The sequence below is a fragment of the Pteronotus mesoamericanus genome, unplaced genomic scaffold (genome assembly GCF_021234165.1).
Source record: "Pteronotus mesoamericanus isolate MK-2021 breed Mesoamerican mustached bat unplaced genomic scaffold, CSHL_Meso_final contig_228, whole genome shotgun sequence".
NCBI classification, from domain to species: Eukaryota; Metazoa; Chordata; class Mammalia; order Chiroptera; family Mormoopidae; genus Pteronotus; species Pteronotus mesoamericanus.
This window is the reverse complement of record NW_026555095.1, coordinates 96,625-114,954: the sequence shown is the minus strand read 5'-3', so window position 1 is coordinate 114,954 and position 18,330 is coordinate 96,625. Positions and strand designations below refer to the sequence as shown.

General features: G+C 36.9%; 1 protein-coding gene across 4 annotated transcripts in view; it reads right to left on the bottom strand.

Annotated features, from left to right (window-relative positions):
• Positions 1 to 18,330, bottom strand: part of GSK3B (glycogen synthase kinase 3 beta) — a 202,529-nt gene that overhangs the window by 131,878 nt on the left and 52,321 nt on the right. For all 4 annotated transcript variants that reach the window (XM_054572302.1, XM_054572303.1, XM_054572304.1 and 1 more), the window contains one exon: positions 6,094 to 6,287. In XM_054572302.1, coding sequence (XP_054428277.1) covers positions 6,094 to 6,287 — 194 coding nt within the window. The remainder of the gene's footprint in view (positions 1 to 6,093; positions 6,288 to 18,330) is intronic.

Here is an 18,330-nt window from a genome sequence, read left to right as displayed (position 1 = left end):
CGCAGAAGAAAGAAAAAAAGAACTATTAAACTTCGCGACAGCATGGATGGGACTAGAGAGCATTATGCTAAGTGAAATAAGCCGGGGACGGAAAACAAATACCATATGATCTCACCTATAAGCGGAACCTAACCAACAAAACAAAAATGCAAGGAAAATAAGACCAGCAACACTGAAAGGAAAAGAAACCAACAGAGACAAGAGGGAAGGAGGGAGGAGTGGGCGGGGGAAAAGGAAGGAAAGGGGCAAGTCAAGGAACATATAGCAAGGACTCATGGACAAAACCAAAGTGGGGAAGGACTGAGGGAGGGAGAGGGGGTAGGGAGCAGGGGAAAGTGGTGGGGGAAAGACAGAGACAAATGTATTTGGAAAAATTAAAAAAAAAATTAAAAATAAATAATAAAAAAAGGAAAAGAAAAACTAATAATAAATAAAAATACAAGAATAAAAAGACAAATATAAAAAAATAAAATAAATGTCACATAAATGGAATCATAAAAATAAAAGACTAGTGAAGTTTTGTGTAGCCATTTCAATACTGAGAATGGAAGAAAATAAGCAGCATTTTCAGTGTATTATTATTTCAAGAAAGATGTAAACACAACTGATATGCAAAAAAAGATCTGTGCAGTGTATGGAGAAGGTGCTTTGCCTGATCGAACATGTCAGAAGTGGTTTGTGAAGTTTTGTACTAGAGATTTCTCGCTGGTAGATGTTCCACAGTCTGGTAGACCAGCTGAAGTTGATAGCAGTCAAATTGAGACATTAATTGAGATCAATCAACATTAGACCATGCTGGAGATAGCTTACATATTCAAAATATCCAAATTAATAGTTACTGGTGAAAATGAAAAATATGTCTTTATATTACCGAAAAAACTAAAACTTTTTGACTAACCCAATGGAATAGAAAAAGTAAAAATACTACATATATCACAATAAAAACTAAATGCATAGTCAACTCTTCAGAGTTAAGAGGAAAAGACCAAAACTACATTTTAAAAATGGGCCCCAAAATAAGATAATTCACACACACACAACAAATACAATGGACACTGAACATATGAAAAGATGTTAAAGTAGATTCACAATTAAGACTGTAGATTAAAACTACAATGAGATACCATTTCCACCTATGAGATTGGCAAAAACTGAAAAGTAAAGCAAGGTATGTTGTCAAAGCTGTGGGGAAATAGGAACTCATATTACTGGAGAGAAAGTAAATTGATATAACCCTTTTGGAGAGGAATTTGGCAACACCAAAAGAAACTGTATAGGTGTGTCTGTTTTCATGCAGCAGTCCTACTTCTCTTAATCTACACTGAAGATAAACATCTAATTTAAAACGTATATATGTAAAAGATTTTTCATAAGAGCACTCCTAGAGATTTACAAAATACTAAAAAAAAAAAAAAAAAAAAACCACACATAGAATGGCTGAATCAATGCTGCAATGCTGTGTAGCTGTAAAAATAAGAGATGAGAAAACTCTGAACTGAAAATACAATGATTCCTAGGAACTATAGTTAAAAGAAAAAGCAAAGTACAAAAGTATCTCTAATGTATTACTTACCTTTCATATGTAAGAAAGAAACCAGGAAAATTACACTTAACTGCTCATTTGTGCAAAAGAAACCCAGAAAAAAATAAACTAAAACAAAATGAGAGTGGCCATTTACAGGGAGTAGAAAAAAGAAGAAATAAAATAGAGATACTTGCATATTTCTGACTTTCAGAACCAGGCTAGTGTTTCACAGATTTTTATTTTTTTTTAAATCAAAAAGAATGTGGGTAAAGTTCTAAGAAGATAGACACATACCAAATTGTATTTCATATGAATAACCTAACTATGCTAAAGGGAAAAGTTTTAATTTAAAAACAAAAGACAAATAAGATCTCAAGTACCTCTGCAAAGAATACATGGGTTTGATGCAGTAACGATAAAATGCAGTAAAGTACTCTGGAGTCAGACTGCTTGGATTCAAATACTTGCCAATTTATCCACGTGCTGTGTAACCCTGGACCAGTTAATTTATAATCTCTGTAGTTTGCCTATTCCAAATAATAATAGTACCAATCTCACAGTACTAATGGTAAATCTCAAATAAAACTACTCATGTAAAACCTCACTAGATCATTGAGCATGTAAGTATTTGGTAAGTTTTGCTATCATCAACTACTAATCCAAAAAAAACACTGAATATGTGGGTATCCAAAAGACAGACATATTAAAAATGGAGTCCTTGTCATGTAAAAAATTTGTAATTTTCTAGTGTTCAAGAAATTTACAATAGCAAAATCCATATGTCTGGCTGGAATCATCTAGGAAATTCATAAAGAAAGAATCTTACACTTTATATACATGCAGGATTTAGATAGCAGAAGAATAAGAGTGATATGTGAAGATAACAGGAATCTGAATAAAAGCAGAGAGGCCATAAAGACCAATATAGTTGAACTCTGACACAGAAAAACGTTAGGAAGCTGAGTGTTTGGAGATTAGGCAAGACTATGGAAGCTCCTGAATGACCAATTGAATGGGGCAAGTTTTATTTTCTAGACTATGAGGAATCACAGAAGATTTATATGTAGGAGAAACAACATGATCAAACTGAACTGTGTGACTATTTCAGTGCTGACATGTAGAAGAGGTTACAAGTGAGATCAGAGGTAGAGTGTTAGAAGTGTTAAACCAAAGTCTGAATGACAAAGTGAATGATACAGTCATTTGAAGGAAAAGAAAAAAAGAATGGGAACCATCAGAAATAATTTCCACTGGGTTGTACGAGTTAAGTCAGGAGGATGGACTTTGGGTCCAGATGGCAATGTAGGCAGACATGGCTCGCCTCTTTGCACATCCCCATCAAAATTATAACTAAAAAGTATAGGACAAACATCACTCAGGAATATCAGAAACTGAGTTGAATGAAGTCTGACAACTACAGAACTGGAGAAACCACATCCATCCAGACTGGTAGGAGGGTTGTGTACTGAATGGACTGGCCCCAAACCCACATGGTTAAAAATTCAGGAGGGATTTCTCAGGAGTGAGGAGTCCCCAGGCCCACACCAAGCCCCCAGCCCAGGATTCCAATGCCAGGAAGATAATTCCCCACAAGTTCGGGCTATGAAAACTAGCGGGGATTGAATCAGTGGAGGAGACTGCTGGAGCTCTAGGCAGCTCCTCCTGGGGAACCTACACAGGGACCCACCTACTCAGACTCGCTCCCTCTGAGCTCCAGCACCCGGGTGGTAGCTTGAAGGGCACCAGTGGTAAACAGGGAGAGACTTAAGAGGCTGGCATTAGGGCAAGCAGAGGCCATTGTCCCGCTGCTGAGCCCTCCACCCACAGAGCTGATAGGCTGGTACCATGTCTAAGACTCCATCAACCTGGCTCTGTGTGACCCACCTTGGAGGTCCATAGAGGCTCTATCCCACTCAACTTAAGAACCCACCCAAACTGTTTTTCTATAAGAATGGCCAGTCTTGGCTCCCAAATCCTACCAAACAAGCAACAGCAGGCTTCAGTGAACCCGCTCTGGTAGCCAGATTAGACTCACAGCTTGGTTTTTCCTAGGAATCTCCAAGTCCAGCACAGGTAGCAGCCATCTCTGACTGCTTTATAGCTCAGGAATGGTGTCCCGGGCAAACACCGGTGGGGGCAGACCCTGGTCAACACACCCAGTGGACAGCTACAGACCATGTCAGAAAACCAGCACCCTGCCCCTGCAAAGCTGATCCTCCACGGAGAGCGTAGGCTGGAGTCAGTACTAACAGCCAGTCCTTGCAGCTGACTGGCCTGGATAAATCCCTCCCATTGATCTGCCAACAGCAACCGAGGCCCAACTACAAGAGGAGGGTGTACTCAGCCCACACAAGCAGCACACCTTAAGTACCCAGCTTGGGTGATAGGGGAGACTGTGCCCCTGGACCCCTAAGGACACCTACTACATTAGGCCAAACCACCAAGACACGGAGTCAAAGCAGGTCTACCTAATACATAGAAACAAACACAGAGAGGCTGCCAAAACAAGGAGACAAAGAAACTTGGTCTCAGTGAAAGAACAGATCAAAACTCCAGAAAAAGAGCTACATGGCTAAATGAAATGGAGATAAGCAATCTATCAGATGCAGAGTACAAAACACTGGTTATAAGGATGCTCAAAGAACTTAGTGAGGACCTCAGCAGCATAAGAAAGATCCAGTCAGAATTGAAAGCTTCACTAACTGAAATAAAGAACAATTTACAGGGAAACAACAGTAGAGTGGATGAAGCTGAGAATCAAATCAATGATTATGAACATAAGGAAGCTAAAAAGAAGAAGAAAAAAAAAGAAAACAAGAACAATAAGAAAAAGAATCACCCCAAAATGAGGATAGCATAAACATCCTCTGGGACAACTTTAAGAGGTCCAGCATTCATAGGGGTGCCTGAAGGGGAAGAGAAAGAGCAAGAAATTGGAAATCTATCCGGAAAAATAGTGAAAGAAAACTTCCCTAATTTGGTGAAGGAAATAGACATGCACGTCCAGGAAGCACAGAGAGTCCCAATTATGATGGATGCAAAGAAGCCCACTCCAACACACATCATTATTAGAAGGCCAAAGATTAAAGATAAAAAGGGACTTAAGAGCAAGAAAAAAGAAGCTAGTTGCTGGAAAGTTTCCAGATGGGAGGGACAAGGGGGAGAGCAGGTAAAGAGGTGAGGGGATTAAGAAGTACAAGTAGGTAGTTACAGAATAGCTATGGGGATGTAAAATACAGTATAGGAAATGGAGTTCAATTCCAAGCCAAAGAACTTATATGCATGACCCACAGACAAGAACAATGGTGGGGGGGATTACCTGAGGAAGTAGGGGGCATTGGGTGTAGGGGGCAAACAGGAAAAAAAATCAGGACAACAGTAATAGCATAATCAATAAAATATAATTTTAAAAAAGTTAAGTCATTGTTGTATAAGAAGCCTTGCCAATTTGAGATAATAGTGCAAAATTCAGATAGCAAGATCCAGTGGGCATCTGGCAACATGGGACTAGTGCTTGGGAAAGAGAGAGAACTGATGAAAAAAACTGTATATTTTTTTCTTAAAAAAAGTAAAAACTACTTTAGAATGTTCAAGACATTCTAAAGCATAGAGATACTAGACTGTGTGCTATTCCAGAGCAGTGATCACTTATTTTTATATCCCTTAATGTTTAGCATAGTTTCTAATACAAAGGATGCTCTCAGTAAGATGTTGCAGAGATGGAAGGAACAGAGATAGGAACAGAACTTCAAGGCTAATTAATGGCAGAGCTTTGACTATAGTACCGGTTTCCGGACCCTCCACTATACCGTAACACAAAGATGACCTCCAAACCTTCATCATAGAATCCCCTAAAGAAATGGTGTAAGAAATGAAAACAAAATCAACTGTGGAGAATGCTGGCTTCTACTGGCAGACAGAAGAGAGACATAAGGAGACAGTAAAGAAAGGTCAGGGTTATGAGCAGGATGTGGGCATGGGAATTAGAGTGTTGAATCACAGGTTCAAAGGAAATTTTTAAAGAAAGGAAGCATAGTGAAAAATATCAAATGAGTCCTGGCTAGTGTGGCTTAGCAGACTGGGGGCTGCTGGTTCGATTCCCAGTCAGGGCACATGCCTGAGTTGTGGGTCAGGTCCCCACCAGGGGGCGCATGAAAGGCAACCACACACTGATGTCTCTTCTCTCCCTCACTCCTTCCCTTCCCCTCTCTCTAAAAATAAATAAATAAAATCTTAAACAAAACAAAAAAACAAACCTCAAATGATCCTCTGCTACACCAGTGAAACCCAAGGCAGGGAGAGGTAACTTTTACAAATATAAATTAAGATATTTTCATCTACTTGTAACAGCATTTTGACTATAAAATTGCAAAATAAAATTGCAATCTTCTGTAAACTTTTCTCTACAAAATACATGACATAAAATAAAGTCACTATAGTTAAGTAGTTGAGTTAAATAAAAATATGCACAGTAAATGAAATCTGAAGCAAAAAGCAGCAACTGAAAAAAAAATAATCATTTATATGTACTGATAGAAACAAAATACATGAAATACTGAAGATCTTACCTTAAATCTCTTGTCCTGCAATACTTTCTTGATGGCAACCAATTCTCCCGAATCACAAAGTTTGGCTTGATATACCACACCAAATGATCCATTTCCAATCACTTTAGTGTCTGTATAGCTGACTTCTTGTGGTCTGTCTGGACCCTGCCCAGGAGTCGCCACCACTGTGGTCACCTTACTGCCATCCTTGTCTCCTAAAAGAAAAAAAGTTAAAGAAAAATGAGAAACTGTGAAGAATTAAACAGAAAATTGCTCAGTATACATATTAAACTATATTCTTTGCCACAAACTATTTTTAAATCTTTATCTTAGTATATCATATAGAATTACTTCAACTATTCACTTCAGTTTAAGTATTTGTTTTTTTAACCAGTCATTCTACAGACCAGGCATCAGGCTTTATACATGACTCCATTTAATAAAAACACCACCACCATGAAGTTGATAAGTACTGCTCCCATATTACACATAGTGGGTGAAAACGGTGGACCTAATAGGATTTTAATCCTTATCTGTCCAACTCTAAAGACCCTAGTTATTTCCTCAAGGCTTCTTTATTTTATTTGAAAATAAAATATGTGAGGCTGAAAATATCTAAATATGCTAACTCTATTCACACCATTCTGCCTTTAGGAAAGTAAGGCTTGGAGTTTTTTGCTTTTCCATATTATACCATTTCCTTTTAAGAAAATAGTGGGATACCTCGCAGAGAAAGGTCTGATGGAGAAAAGGAACAGGGAAAGAATGTTGATTTGGGGGTAAGAAATGAAAGTTTAAAAGAAAAATCAAAACCATTCTGAACTTCTGCCTCATTCCTAAGAAGCTCACTGGCTCTGAAGTCTCTGCCCACTCGTGGGCCTCTCCTTACCTTTTATGCCCTCCTTCCCTCTGCCAAGGAACAACCCAAAGACTACAATTCAAGCTCAAGAGCTACTTCCTACTTGACCTGGCATGGTTAACAATCATCTTTTTCTCTGAATTCTTAAGCTATCCTAAACCATTCTAGGATACCTAGCACCTAATTTTAGAGCTTTAACTTATTCTTTTACTGATTTCAGAATACACAGATATTCTAATGACCAAAATCATCTGAAGGAGCAATTAGGACTTCTGCTTCTCTTCTCTCTTCCCTAACAAATCTATAACCAATTCTCAGTACAATATTAGTCCACAGGCTCAATACTACACGACCCACTTTCATTTTATCCTCTACTACTTTATCAATTTTACTCTTAACGTGCTAAATGAATTCATAAATGATGTACTAAAATATAATGTGAGGAAGAATCAAGATGGCGGAGGAGGGAGTGGAAGTCACACTGACCTCCTCCCAGGACCAATCTAGAAATACAACTAAATTGTGGAGAAACCACCTGGAACAAACAACTGAACAATAGTGAGAGAGGAGCCTTGTAACCTTGAAGACAGAAGAATCGGCTTTAGCGCAATCTAATCGGTAAGGAGTGCGGTACAGACCTGAGAAGGCAGGCGGGGCGCCCACGGGTGGCAGCACCAGGAGGATATTGAAACAGCCAGTTGGATCCCCCTGAGAAGAGCGGGGTCTAAACCAAAAGCGGGGATCTCTAGCCCACAGCACCAGAGCCCAGAAAGTACACAGAAAACAGCCAGCTGCGAAAAGCAGAGGGTTGCTCTCTGCCAGAGACAGGCGGTTGGAGATGCAAAGAGCCTTTTAAAGGGCCAACGCAAAATTTTTATTAGCAGCCACTTACCATGATCTCTGGCAAAGGCGGGGGCAGAGTGGGCTAGAGATGCCCCAGAAAAGACTGAGGAAGGAGGTTTTGGGGAGAGAACTGAGAGAGTAGCCGGCGGGATCTCGGTGCTGACTCATTCCCCGTGCAGTAGCATCCATCTTGCTCAAGCTGAGACCACACCCTCAGAAGGCACTAGCATCAAAGGACCCAATAGCTCCGCCCCCAGGTGGGATTCCACCCCGTCCTGTGCTGTCCTGTGCTGTCTAAGCCGCCTGCTGAGTGCAGAGTGGCAGCCACAGAGAGCAGATCCCTGGAAGTCTCCAACAGACTGCCTAAGGTCAGGCAGGGTCAACATCTGACATCATCAGAGGCAGATTCAGAAAGTAAAAACAGCGGTCTCCTACCATAGAAGTTCACATCACAAAGTCAGGAAATCAAGACAGATCAACTTAAGAAGCAGAAGCAAAAGAGAAGAGTCTCACAAATAATGGGAAGACCAAGAAATATGCCTCGCTCGAAGGGAAAGGAGGAATCCCCACAAAGAGAACTCAATGAAATAGAGGCAAGTAAACCATCAGATATTGAGTTCCAAACAATGGTTCTAAGGATGCTCAATGAGCTCAGTGAGCTCAGAGAGAATTACCAAAACTACAAGGAAACTATGAGGAACTTACTGCAAAACTCTATCCGCATGAAAAAGGACGTAGAAACTATCAATAAGAGACAAGAGGAAATGGAGAATACAATTTCTGAATTGAAGAACCAGGAGAAGGAATCAGAAGCAGGCTAGATGAAGCCGAGCATCAAATCAGAGAGCTGGAGGACAAGGTAGAAAAAAGCTCCCACAAAGAGCAAGAAAATGAAAAAAGACTTAAAAAGAATGAAGAGGCCTTTAGGGAAATGCAGGACAACCTGAAACATAATAATATCCGTATAATAGGGATACCAGAAGGAGAAGAAGATGAGGGAGGGATGGAGAACCTGTTTGAAAAAGTCACGATGGAAAACTTCCCTAATTGGAGGAGAGAAAAAGTCACACAAGTCCAGGAAGCACAGAGGGTCCCATTCAAGAGGAACCCAATGAGGCCTACTCCAAGACACATCATCATTAAAATGGCAAATATCAAAGACAAACAGAGAATCCTGAAGCAAACAAGGGTGCAAGAGGTAGTAACATATAACGGAGCCCTGATACAGCCAGCTGCTGACTTCTCGACAGAAACACTGCAAGCCAGAAGGGAATGGCAAGAAATATTCCAAGTCATGTAAAGCGAAGGCCTGCAACCAAGAGTGCTCTACCCACCAAGATTCTCAGTTAAAATGGAAAGCGAAATAAGGAGTTTCCCAGACAAAAGAAGGCTAAAGAATACACCTCCACCAAACCAGCACTGCAAAATATGCTAAAGGGACTGCTTTAAGATGAAGAAAAAGTTTCTATGAATACCCAGTTCCTTTCAGGGCTGCCAATACTTGCTATTACCAATATTTTTAATACTCATTAATCTCATTGTGACAATGATGTTATTTTAATTGTTCCTTTACTATTCGTTGAAACTAAACCTGTGTTTGTATATTTCTTGCCTATTTCTATTATTATTTTTTTTTTTTTAAAAAGCTTTACATGACTTTTCAGTATTCTTTATCCATTTTATTGATTAAAGGTTTGTAGAAATTTTTTCCCTGGAAAAAAAAACAAACAAACAAACAAACAAACAAAACACCGAAAACCTATTAACCACGTTTTAGATGTGCTGCAAATACTTTCCTATTCTATTCCTTGTCCTTTAACTTTTTTTATATGTATATTACTATATAGTTAAAGGTTTAATATAGTCATATTGTCAATATTTATAGCTTCTGGGGTTGAATATTTTACTTCAGGTCATGAAAAATATTAGTTCTATTTTCTTCTCAAACTCCTTTGATTCTACATATTGATTTTTAAGTCACCTGAATATTTCTTGTGTAATGTGTGAAATAGGGCTCTACATTTGTTTTATTTCAAGTAATAGTGGTCTACGCACCTTCTTTGTTGAATAAGCCTTATTTTACCCATTGATTTGAAATATCAACTTAATCATATATTATATTGTTAGACAGATATATACGTTTGTCTCTAGAATGCTCATTATATTTCATTGATCTACTTGATTATTTCTGTGCTGGTGTCATATTGGTTTAATTGCTGAGACTTTATAATGGTTTTAAATTTTTTTAGTATTTTATAATTAACTCTGACATTTAAAAAATAAAAATCAGTCTGCATTTAAGAAAGAGAGATAGAACTCCTACTTTTTGTGACAACATGGATCGAAATGGAGAATATTAAGCTAAGTGAAATAAGCCAGTTGATCAAAGACAATTATCATATGATCTCACCTATAAGTAGACTCTATTCAACAAAATAAACTAATGAACAAAATAAGCCACAGGCACGGAAACATGGAGCAGACTGAGAGTGACCAGAGGCAGGGGTGGGGGGAAGAGGACAATGGTGGAAAGAAGGGGAAGGGACTAGAGAAAGAACAATGAATGACCCATGGACATGGACAACAGAGTGGAAATTGACTGTGGGAGTGGGGGGTAGGGGTGAGATGAGTGGAGGGGGTAAAGGGGGATATATTGAGACTACTGTAATAGAATAAACATGATTTATAAATTAAAAAATAAAAAACAATAAAAAATAAAAAAAGATAATGTACTATTTAACTCTAGATACCAAATCAGGATTAAGTATTCATTTGTACTTGATATATAAAAAGATATAAAAATATAAGATAATTTTCCAGTGGTTTGAGTGTTTTCCCCTACCAAATATAACACTGTGTAATCATTGAATATCCAAATATTAGTGGTATACTATAACCAATATTTATGGCCATTTCAGTTCATAGAGGTATTAATATACACAAAAGTCAATAATAGGCAGTATATATTATATTATGGCCAGCTACCTGGAACATGTATGTCTTTAGTTCCAAGGTGAAACATCCCAACAGGTATGTTTTAGCTAGCACAAATCGAAACACACTTGTAGAAAGAACAACTCAAATCTTGTCTACACCAATCATTTTTATTTACAACAATATCACATACGCCTTAAATGTATACAAACCCCAGCACAAGCCAATACATATGTAACAGTTCTCAAAGCTTTTAAATGTTCCATTCACATCTCACTTCCAAGTAAAATAAACCTTAAAATAACTTGCTAAAAAAACTAGTTTAATCTGAATTCTAAATCATCATGTTCCATTCCTCCAAAATAATCCATATTACTTTTGTTTCTTACCATGTTAATCTTAACTCAATTCTTCAGGTTGACTATAAACCTGTAAGTTATTTTCTTCTTCATTTGAAAAATAAACTTCTATTATAGCACTCCTAAAGACAGAACACAGCCATTTGAACTTAAACTCTACATAAAGAGATCTAGAAAACTTAGATCCAGAAAGACTAAAATCCAAGGTATTGAACACATTTTCTTATCATCTAATTGTCCCAAAGAAAATAAAAAGCAGAAGCAATTTCAAACAGTCTCACTCTTCCCTCGATCATCCAAGTTCAAACCAGTTCAGGAAGGGGAGAGGGGAGAGAAAGAAAGGGAGGAAGAGAAAGGAAGAAAGAAAGGAAGGATGGGAAAAAAAATCAAGAACCGTGAATTAATAGTTCCACCTAACAAGAGTTGCTTGCAAAACTTCACAGACCTAATTCACATTATTTTTTAATTACCTAACATAAATTAATAGACTTTAAGAGTGACTGTTATACTTCAAAATTTTAATTGAAAACAAAAGCTGTTTGAGATATAACCAAAACTTAACACTTTTCTACTGTATAACCATATTTCAATAACAAAAACTTTCCCTCTCTTGCCTCCTCTGAGGTTGCATTTGTATAAAAAAAAAATTTCACATTTCAGAGAAATGATTTTAGAGTCTCAAGAATCAACTAAGAAAGCTATCCATTACAATCCTGGGATTTACCATCTCTTCAACCTTAACTACCAAACTTCAGAACAGCTCTCCCTGCACCAGGACTTGCATATAATAAAATGAACAAATGAGATAATTCCTCAAAAATATTAAAAGCAAAGTAGAAAGATAAACAGATCCTGTATATCTAGTTAAAAAAAAAAACTACTTATTTTCTTAGCAGAAATTAAAAGATTTACTCTCTTGCAAGCAGTTAGAAAATGCTTAAAACTCTTAATGACTATACTCTACTACTATAAAATCCCTAGGTACACAAGAACAATGACTCTCAGGCTTTCTTCCTCAAGCATCCTAGAATTTTTATTCAGAGATCACTAAGCAAATCATCAGACTGCTCCATCAGAGGTCTGAAATAGCAGAGCCTTAAAGAATGGCAAGACATCACTGGGGATGACTTGGCGAGAGCATTAGTAGTGCACGGGACAGTCAGCAGCAAGTGTGCCGAGGAAAAGCCTGTCACTGCTTGGCATTGTAATTTGCTAAGTTTGCCAAATAAATAAATAAATAACAGCTGTATAAAATTTTACTGCACAAAGAACTTTCCAATTGTTTCATCTTTTCTAATAATTATATAATAAATGCACAGATAGTTTCTATGCAAATGAAGAAAGTGAGACTAAGAGAGACTAACATGTCTAATATCATAAAGCTTCAGCAGAACTTTACACCTGCCTCATATTGCCTCTGCTATATTTTACAATCTTAGTACTACAGCTGAAAAGACTAACATAACATCATATACTCTTAACCACCAAAGCAGCAGATAATGTTTTTGAAAATATGATGTAAAAAGTAATAAGTAGTAAGATAATAAATCATCTTTTAGAGTTTTCAGGCCTCAATTATTCATTTACAAATAGCTAAAAAGCTCTTTCTAAAGATACTCTGGCAGCATTAGATTTTGAAACTTATGCCCCCTCAAAAAAGCATACAGAAAACAAAAATGTGAAATAAGTTATTCTGTGATATTCAAACATTTAACATTTGCTACCAGAAATGGGATAATTTTGGATATGGGATAGAGCAGCATTTTAAGCTCTGCTACCAAGAGACCAAAATACTCATGAAAAGCTAAAAATCATTAATGAATCCCCCTCATTTTTTAAAAGAAGTCATCACCCTACCCAATACTAAAGTTCCCAGAATACATGGTATAGTGAATCTCAAACCAATTACAATCAAATGTGTCTTCCAAAAATGCCACTGTCTCCAGGAGCTACAACAGCAGAATTGTGAGAAGAGAGAGGCTCCAGGCTCTCTTTCTGGCCAGAAGGCTCATGGGATCCTCTATTTCAATTAAAATTCATTCAAGTGGTATTAATTCCCATTGTAACTAAAACACAATCAAATCCCCTACTCTTTTCACAATAGGCTCTTCATGAAGCAATGGAAAAATGGCCTACAACAGAACCACCACATTCCATTGAAGGTTTTTAAACATAGAATACAATTTTTACAAAAGTTTTAGGCATATCCCAAAACAGTATGTGCAGCCTAGTTCTCAATCTCTCAAACACAGGTTTGTGCCTTGAGGTTACATTTTTTAAGTCTTCTGAAGTCACTCCTCAAACCAATCCACCCAGATGAACAAATGTTACAGCGTAACACCCACAGTCCACATCCAAGGTATGGAGGTAAGCATCTAAAAACCAAAGGCCACTTTAAGCATGTTTAATTATTTAGGAAGAATCTGACACTGATATTCTCATTTTATATGAATGGTAAATCTCAAAGTTGAACATACTTTAGTGGTTTAATTTAATGTTTCTTAAGATTCATAAGATGTGAAAAATCAACAATTGTAACACTTTAACTGAGAGGCTTTTAGAGATGTTAATAAGCCAAACTATTAATACAAACTGAACCAAGTCAGTAATGACTGTCTCTTTAAAAATCTTCCTTTAACTCCATGTAGAAATAAGAGAGTTTGAAAGTCTGTCACAAAAGCCCAGAGAAACCACACACCACCATCTGTGACTACAAGGAAAATACAAAGTATTTTTTTATGAGGTTTTTGACCTAACAATAAATAATAAGAGAAAACAGTATTGCCTATTGTTTCTCTAGCAGAAGTACCAGATAGTTGTTTTTACAGTTGTTTAACAAACAATATGGCAAACAGTCTACTGAAAAGTATCATATAAATTATTCAAAAGAACCAAGAATAAAACTTATTCTCAGGCATGATTAAGATTGTCTGAATGATAAACTGACCACTTCTAAATTTTCAGGTTTTTAAATCAAAGTTCAAACAACTCTATATTCTAACGTAACTGGCTAAGGAACTTCTATTAAAATAAGACGTTCTCCCCAGAATAAATAGAACAGCTTAGAAACATGAAAACAACATACAATTAGTAAGCAAAAGAAAAAGAAATTGAGGCCTACGGAATCAGTTACATAAATTCTAAAATAAACTTATTCTTGTCATGAAATAGGGGCTCTACTCTCTCATGTGGAAGCTCTAGCCAGAGTCCAACTGCTCACATACCTTAGAGCAAACTATGAAGAAAGGGAATGCTACCCAAGCAGCTGAACCAGTCATAACAACCCTAATGATCAATAGCATTATATTTTAAAAATTAAAAATTTAGAGCAATTTTTATGTAACCTTGATATGATAAAAATCTCTATACTCCCCCCCCCCAAGACAACATTCACCTCCATATGATTCTATCTAAATGACTGGGAAAAACAAAACAAACAAGAGTTACTAAATTTTCTTTGGGGATAGGAAAAGTAAACAAAAGGAGAGGCATGGAAAACAAACGAACAGATGTCATACATGGGCTGGCTTTTGGAGATGTTTCCCTGTATATCACTTCTAGAAACAGAAAAACAGTGGCAGAGAAAGATAAAACAGAAGAGACTCCAGAGTCCTTGACTGCACAATAATACCACATTTTCAATCACAGGAAGATACCATGCCAAAGAAATAACAAGCGTTGATTCTGAAGAACTGTAAAACTCCCTTTGAGAAAAAATTCAGTCAAGTTTTTGTCCTAAGAGAGAGGCATAATGGTATAATATGGATTCTGAAGTCAAACCAAGGTTTGAATCACATATTCTACCACTTAATATCTATAAAGTGGAAATAGCTGCTACTATAGAGGGACGTTGTGATGATTAAGTAACAGATTAAACAGGTGGGTTTTTTTTTTTAAGTGTATACCACACAGTTGGTGCTCAGTAAGAAAAAATACATTCTGCTTTGCTATGCTCTTTTAATGTGCCCTACTATAGTGTTTATCACATGTTTTTAAATTATTAGGAGTCTGACTCACACCTGACTAAGAGGTCTTAGGAAAGCCAGACATCTGAATATTTACATGCTTATAAAGTTACAGGGTTCAGCACAATGCATGTGCTCAGCGAATGTTTATTGTTGAATTTATATAAGAATCACTCAAGAAGAATTGTTAGGATTTGGGAACTGACTACAGCATGCTAAACACTAGTGATGTTTTTGCTGCTTCTTATGCTTACATTGATCAGGTACAAACCTCTAAGGATAAGGTATATAGAAAGGCCTCACAAGTAGTAAAACAGAATAGAAGGCTTACTGAAAGTAAGGCAACAACAAGCAGCCAAAGCCAATTTGTTATGTGGATTTACAGGTAGCAGAATTACTCCATTTTATAACCCTGTTTCAAAAATTTCTGGTGTCTTTAGAGCATCAATATGCAGCAAAGGATAAAGTGGGAAAGGGATACCTCTAAGGTCTGAGGTTTAATTTACACTAATATGTGTTGAGTATATTCCTTAAGTACTGTTCACAGTTTGCAAGTGCTACTCACAGCAGACCTAAGAATAAGCTGGGAGAGCACTGGCTGGTGTGGCTCAGTGGATTGAGCACCAGGCTGCGAACCAAAAGGTCCCACGTTCAATTGCCAGTTAGGGCACATTCCTGGGTTGTGGGCCAGTAGGGGGCGTGTAAGCAGCAATGGACTGATGCATTTCTCACACATTCATGTTTATCTCTCTTTCTCTCTCTCTCTCTCTCTTCCCCTCTAACAGTAAATGAATATAATCTTAAAATAAACTGGGAGATTTTACTAAAAATGAAGGTTCTAGGAATTTACCACTAGAGAGAGACTCAGTAGATTGCAGCGGGGCTCAGGAAACTGCATTTTTAATAAGCCCCACCAAATGATTCTTAATGCAGTTCCAGCTACAATACTTTAAGAAAAACCAGTACACTATTTAATCCTTACAATTTATAATCTTGTAACTTATTCAGATTAATCATTTAACAAATGAGAGAAAGTGAGGTGTTTAAAAAGGTAACCCCTTCAATAAAGTGTACCCACAGGATTCAGAAGCGTCCATTAACTCTAAAATCTGTATCCTACTGCATTACTTTGCTTAAGATTATGCCATAAAAATAACACACAGGGGTTGAGGTCGTAAAATCAACTTTGTTTTCCACAAAACTGAAAACTTCAAGTATGTTACAAAGGTTCTGATGCAAGTATCTATTATATATCCAAATTTTCACTTCAAAATATCTATACTCCTTTTGAACTAATTTTAACTGATTCATTTTTTTATCTTCTCTTAAAACTCAAATTCTACTTTAAGCCAAACAAATCAAAAACCAGAATAAACTATGCTCATTTTCAAAAGCCTGAACTTACGTTTTATTTTACTTATAAACCATGAACTGAAATCAAGCGTATTTTCCTTTTTTCTAACACCAGTGACCTGGAATACAATTAAACTAACCCCAAAATGAATAAATGTTTCACTTGGTCTTCAGCCCTCACTTGAAATAACAGGATGTATTTTAGAAACAGGTTTGTTTCCCATTAAAGTCTAAAAGGTTTACATCAAGGGTGGAAAAGAGCTTCATGGATTTACATTATAATCTTTAAGTCTTAAATATGGTTATCTGCTTGATTTATTGATAGAAATTTGGGATAAAGGGAGAGTAAAAATACATTTACATTTGTCTTAACGAGAAGTTTATCATATTACCAAAGAAAACAGAATACTGTATGTGCATGAAAAGAGTAAACGGTAAACTTAGACTAAAGAAACAAATAATTATTTTTAAAAACACAATGATTCACTGATCCAGTGGTCACACTTCTGGCAACTTCAATCTTGAGCAGCCATGAATCCAGAAGAAAGCCAGAAAACAACTCTTAAAAAGCTGGTACACTTTATTCCAGTCTTTAGTGAGCATAATATTAAAACCAACGCTCTACAAAATTCTTTTAATGGATTAGGTCTGTGTTTGGTATACCTTCTGACAACCCAAATCCCTGCAATGTAACAAAAGCTCACTCAGTCTTGCCCCTGAGCTATGCACCGAAGTTATCCTCACCTGTAAATCCAAACTGCTTTACCTCTAGTGTAGCATATAAACTTGCACACATCTTTACATGCTTTTTAAAGTGGTGGTTACACACCTAAAATGTTCTGTTAAATTTCAACAGAAGTAGAAGGAAAAGAACAGGATGGGATTTGTTTTCTCCCAGAGGACTTGCTTAGTCTAGGTTGGTCCTATTGCTTTACCAATTACAATTTAACAATGTGGATGCAAAAGGGTGCTATAATAAATCATAAATTCCTAACTGGGCAGGTCATGGTGTGCAGTCATGCCCCAGGCCTGTAACTTCTTTAATGAAAGGTTTTTAAGCCTGTCTGTTGTTCTTGTGCATCTACCTTACTACACCTTTGAAATGTCAGAAGGAATACCTCCAGAAGGTGTAACCACCCTCAAGAGAGCACATAATCTTAACTATCTGTAATCCAAATCCTGCTTTGCTTTCTCCCACCTTCATGTAATTTCCCTTACATTTCCTCCTTAATTTTCAAATGCATAGAAGAAACTGAAAATTTATTATTATCTGGAGCATTTGAGATCTTGCTTCCCAGATACTATCATCAATCTTGGCTGAAATAAACTCTTATAAAAATTTTCTTTACAGGTTTGGACCTTACAGGCTTTTTATGTCAACAATAACTAACAGTCAATCCACGAGAGCAGCAATCATATATTTATCACATTTATTGCTATAGGCCCATTTTATGCCTTTGCACAAAGTGGACTGTAAACTCCAGGGTGGAGCTAAAGTAGGTTTACAGGCATAGGTATGCAAAACAGTTTATTCTTATGTTATTATTTATTAATTATTGCATTGTTTTCCATACAAACTGCAAACCTACTTTTGCTCCACACGGTATTTGTTCATTTTAAGTGAACAAATTCCTACATCATTCCACTATACTTTGAAAACTGCTAAAGGTCTAAAAGTCACTAAAACAAGTACCTCTAATTCCTCTTCTAAGATGACAAAGGACCCCATAATTACTTCTCAAAAGGGTTAAGTCCCACAACAGACTGAAAAGAAAATGCAAAGACAAAACTGAAGGATTTGACAATTTTACCTGGGGCCAATCCTCACCATCTTCACCCATCATCATCAAAAATAACATATTTGTGGAACACTTAGTAACTTACAAACATGTTTATATATAGGGAACAGTTCTGTGAAGGTAGAACCAAGAAAAGAACTGAAGCT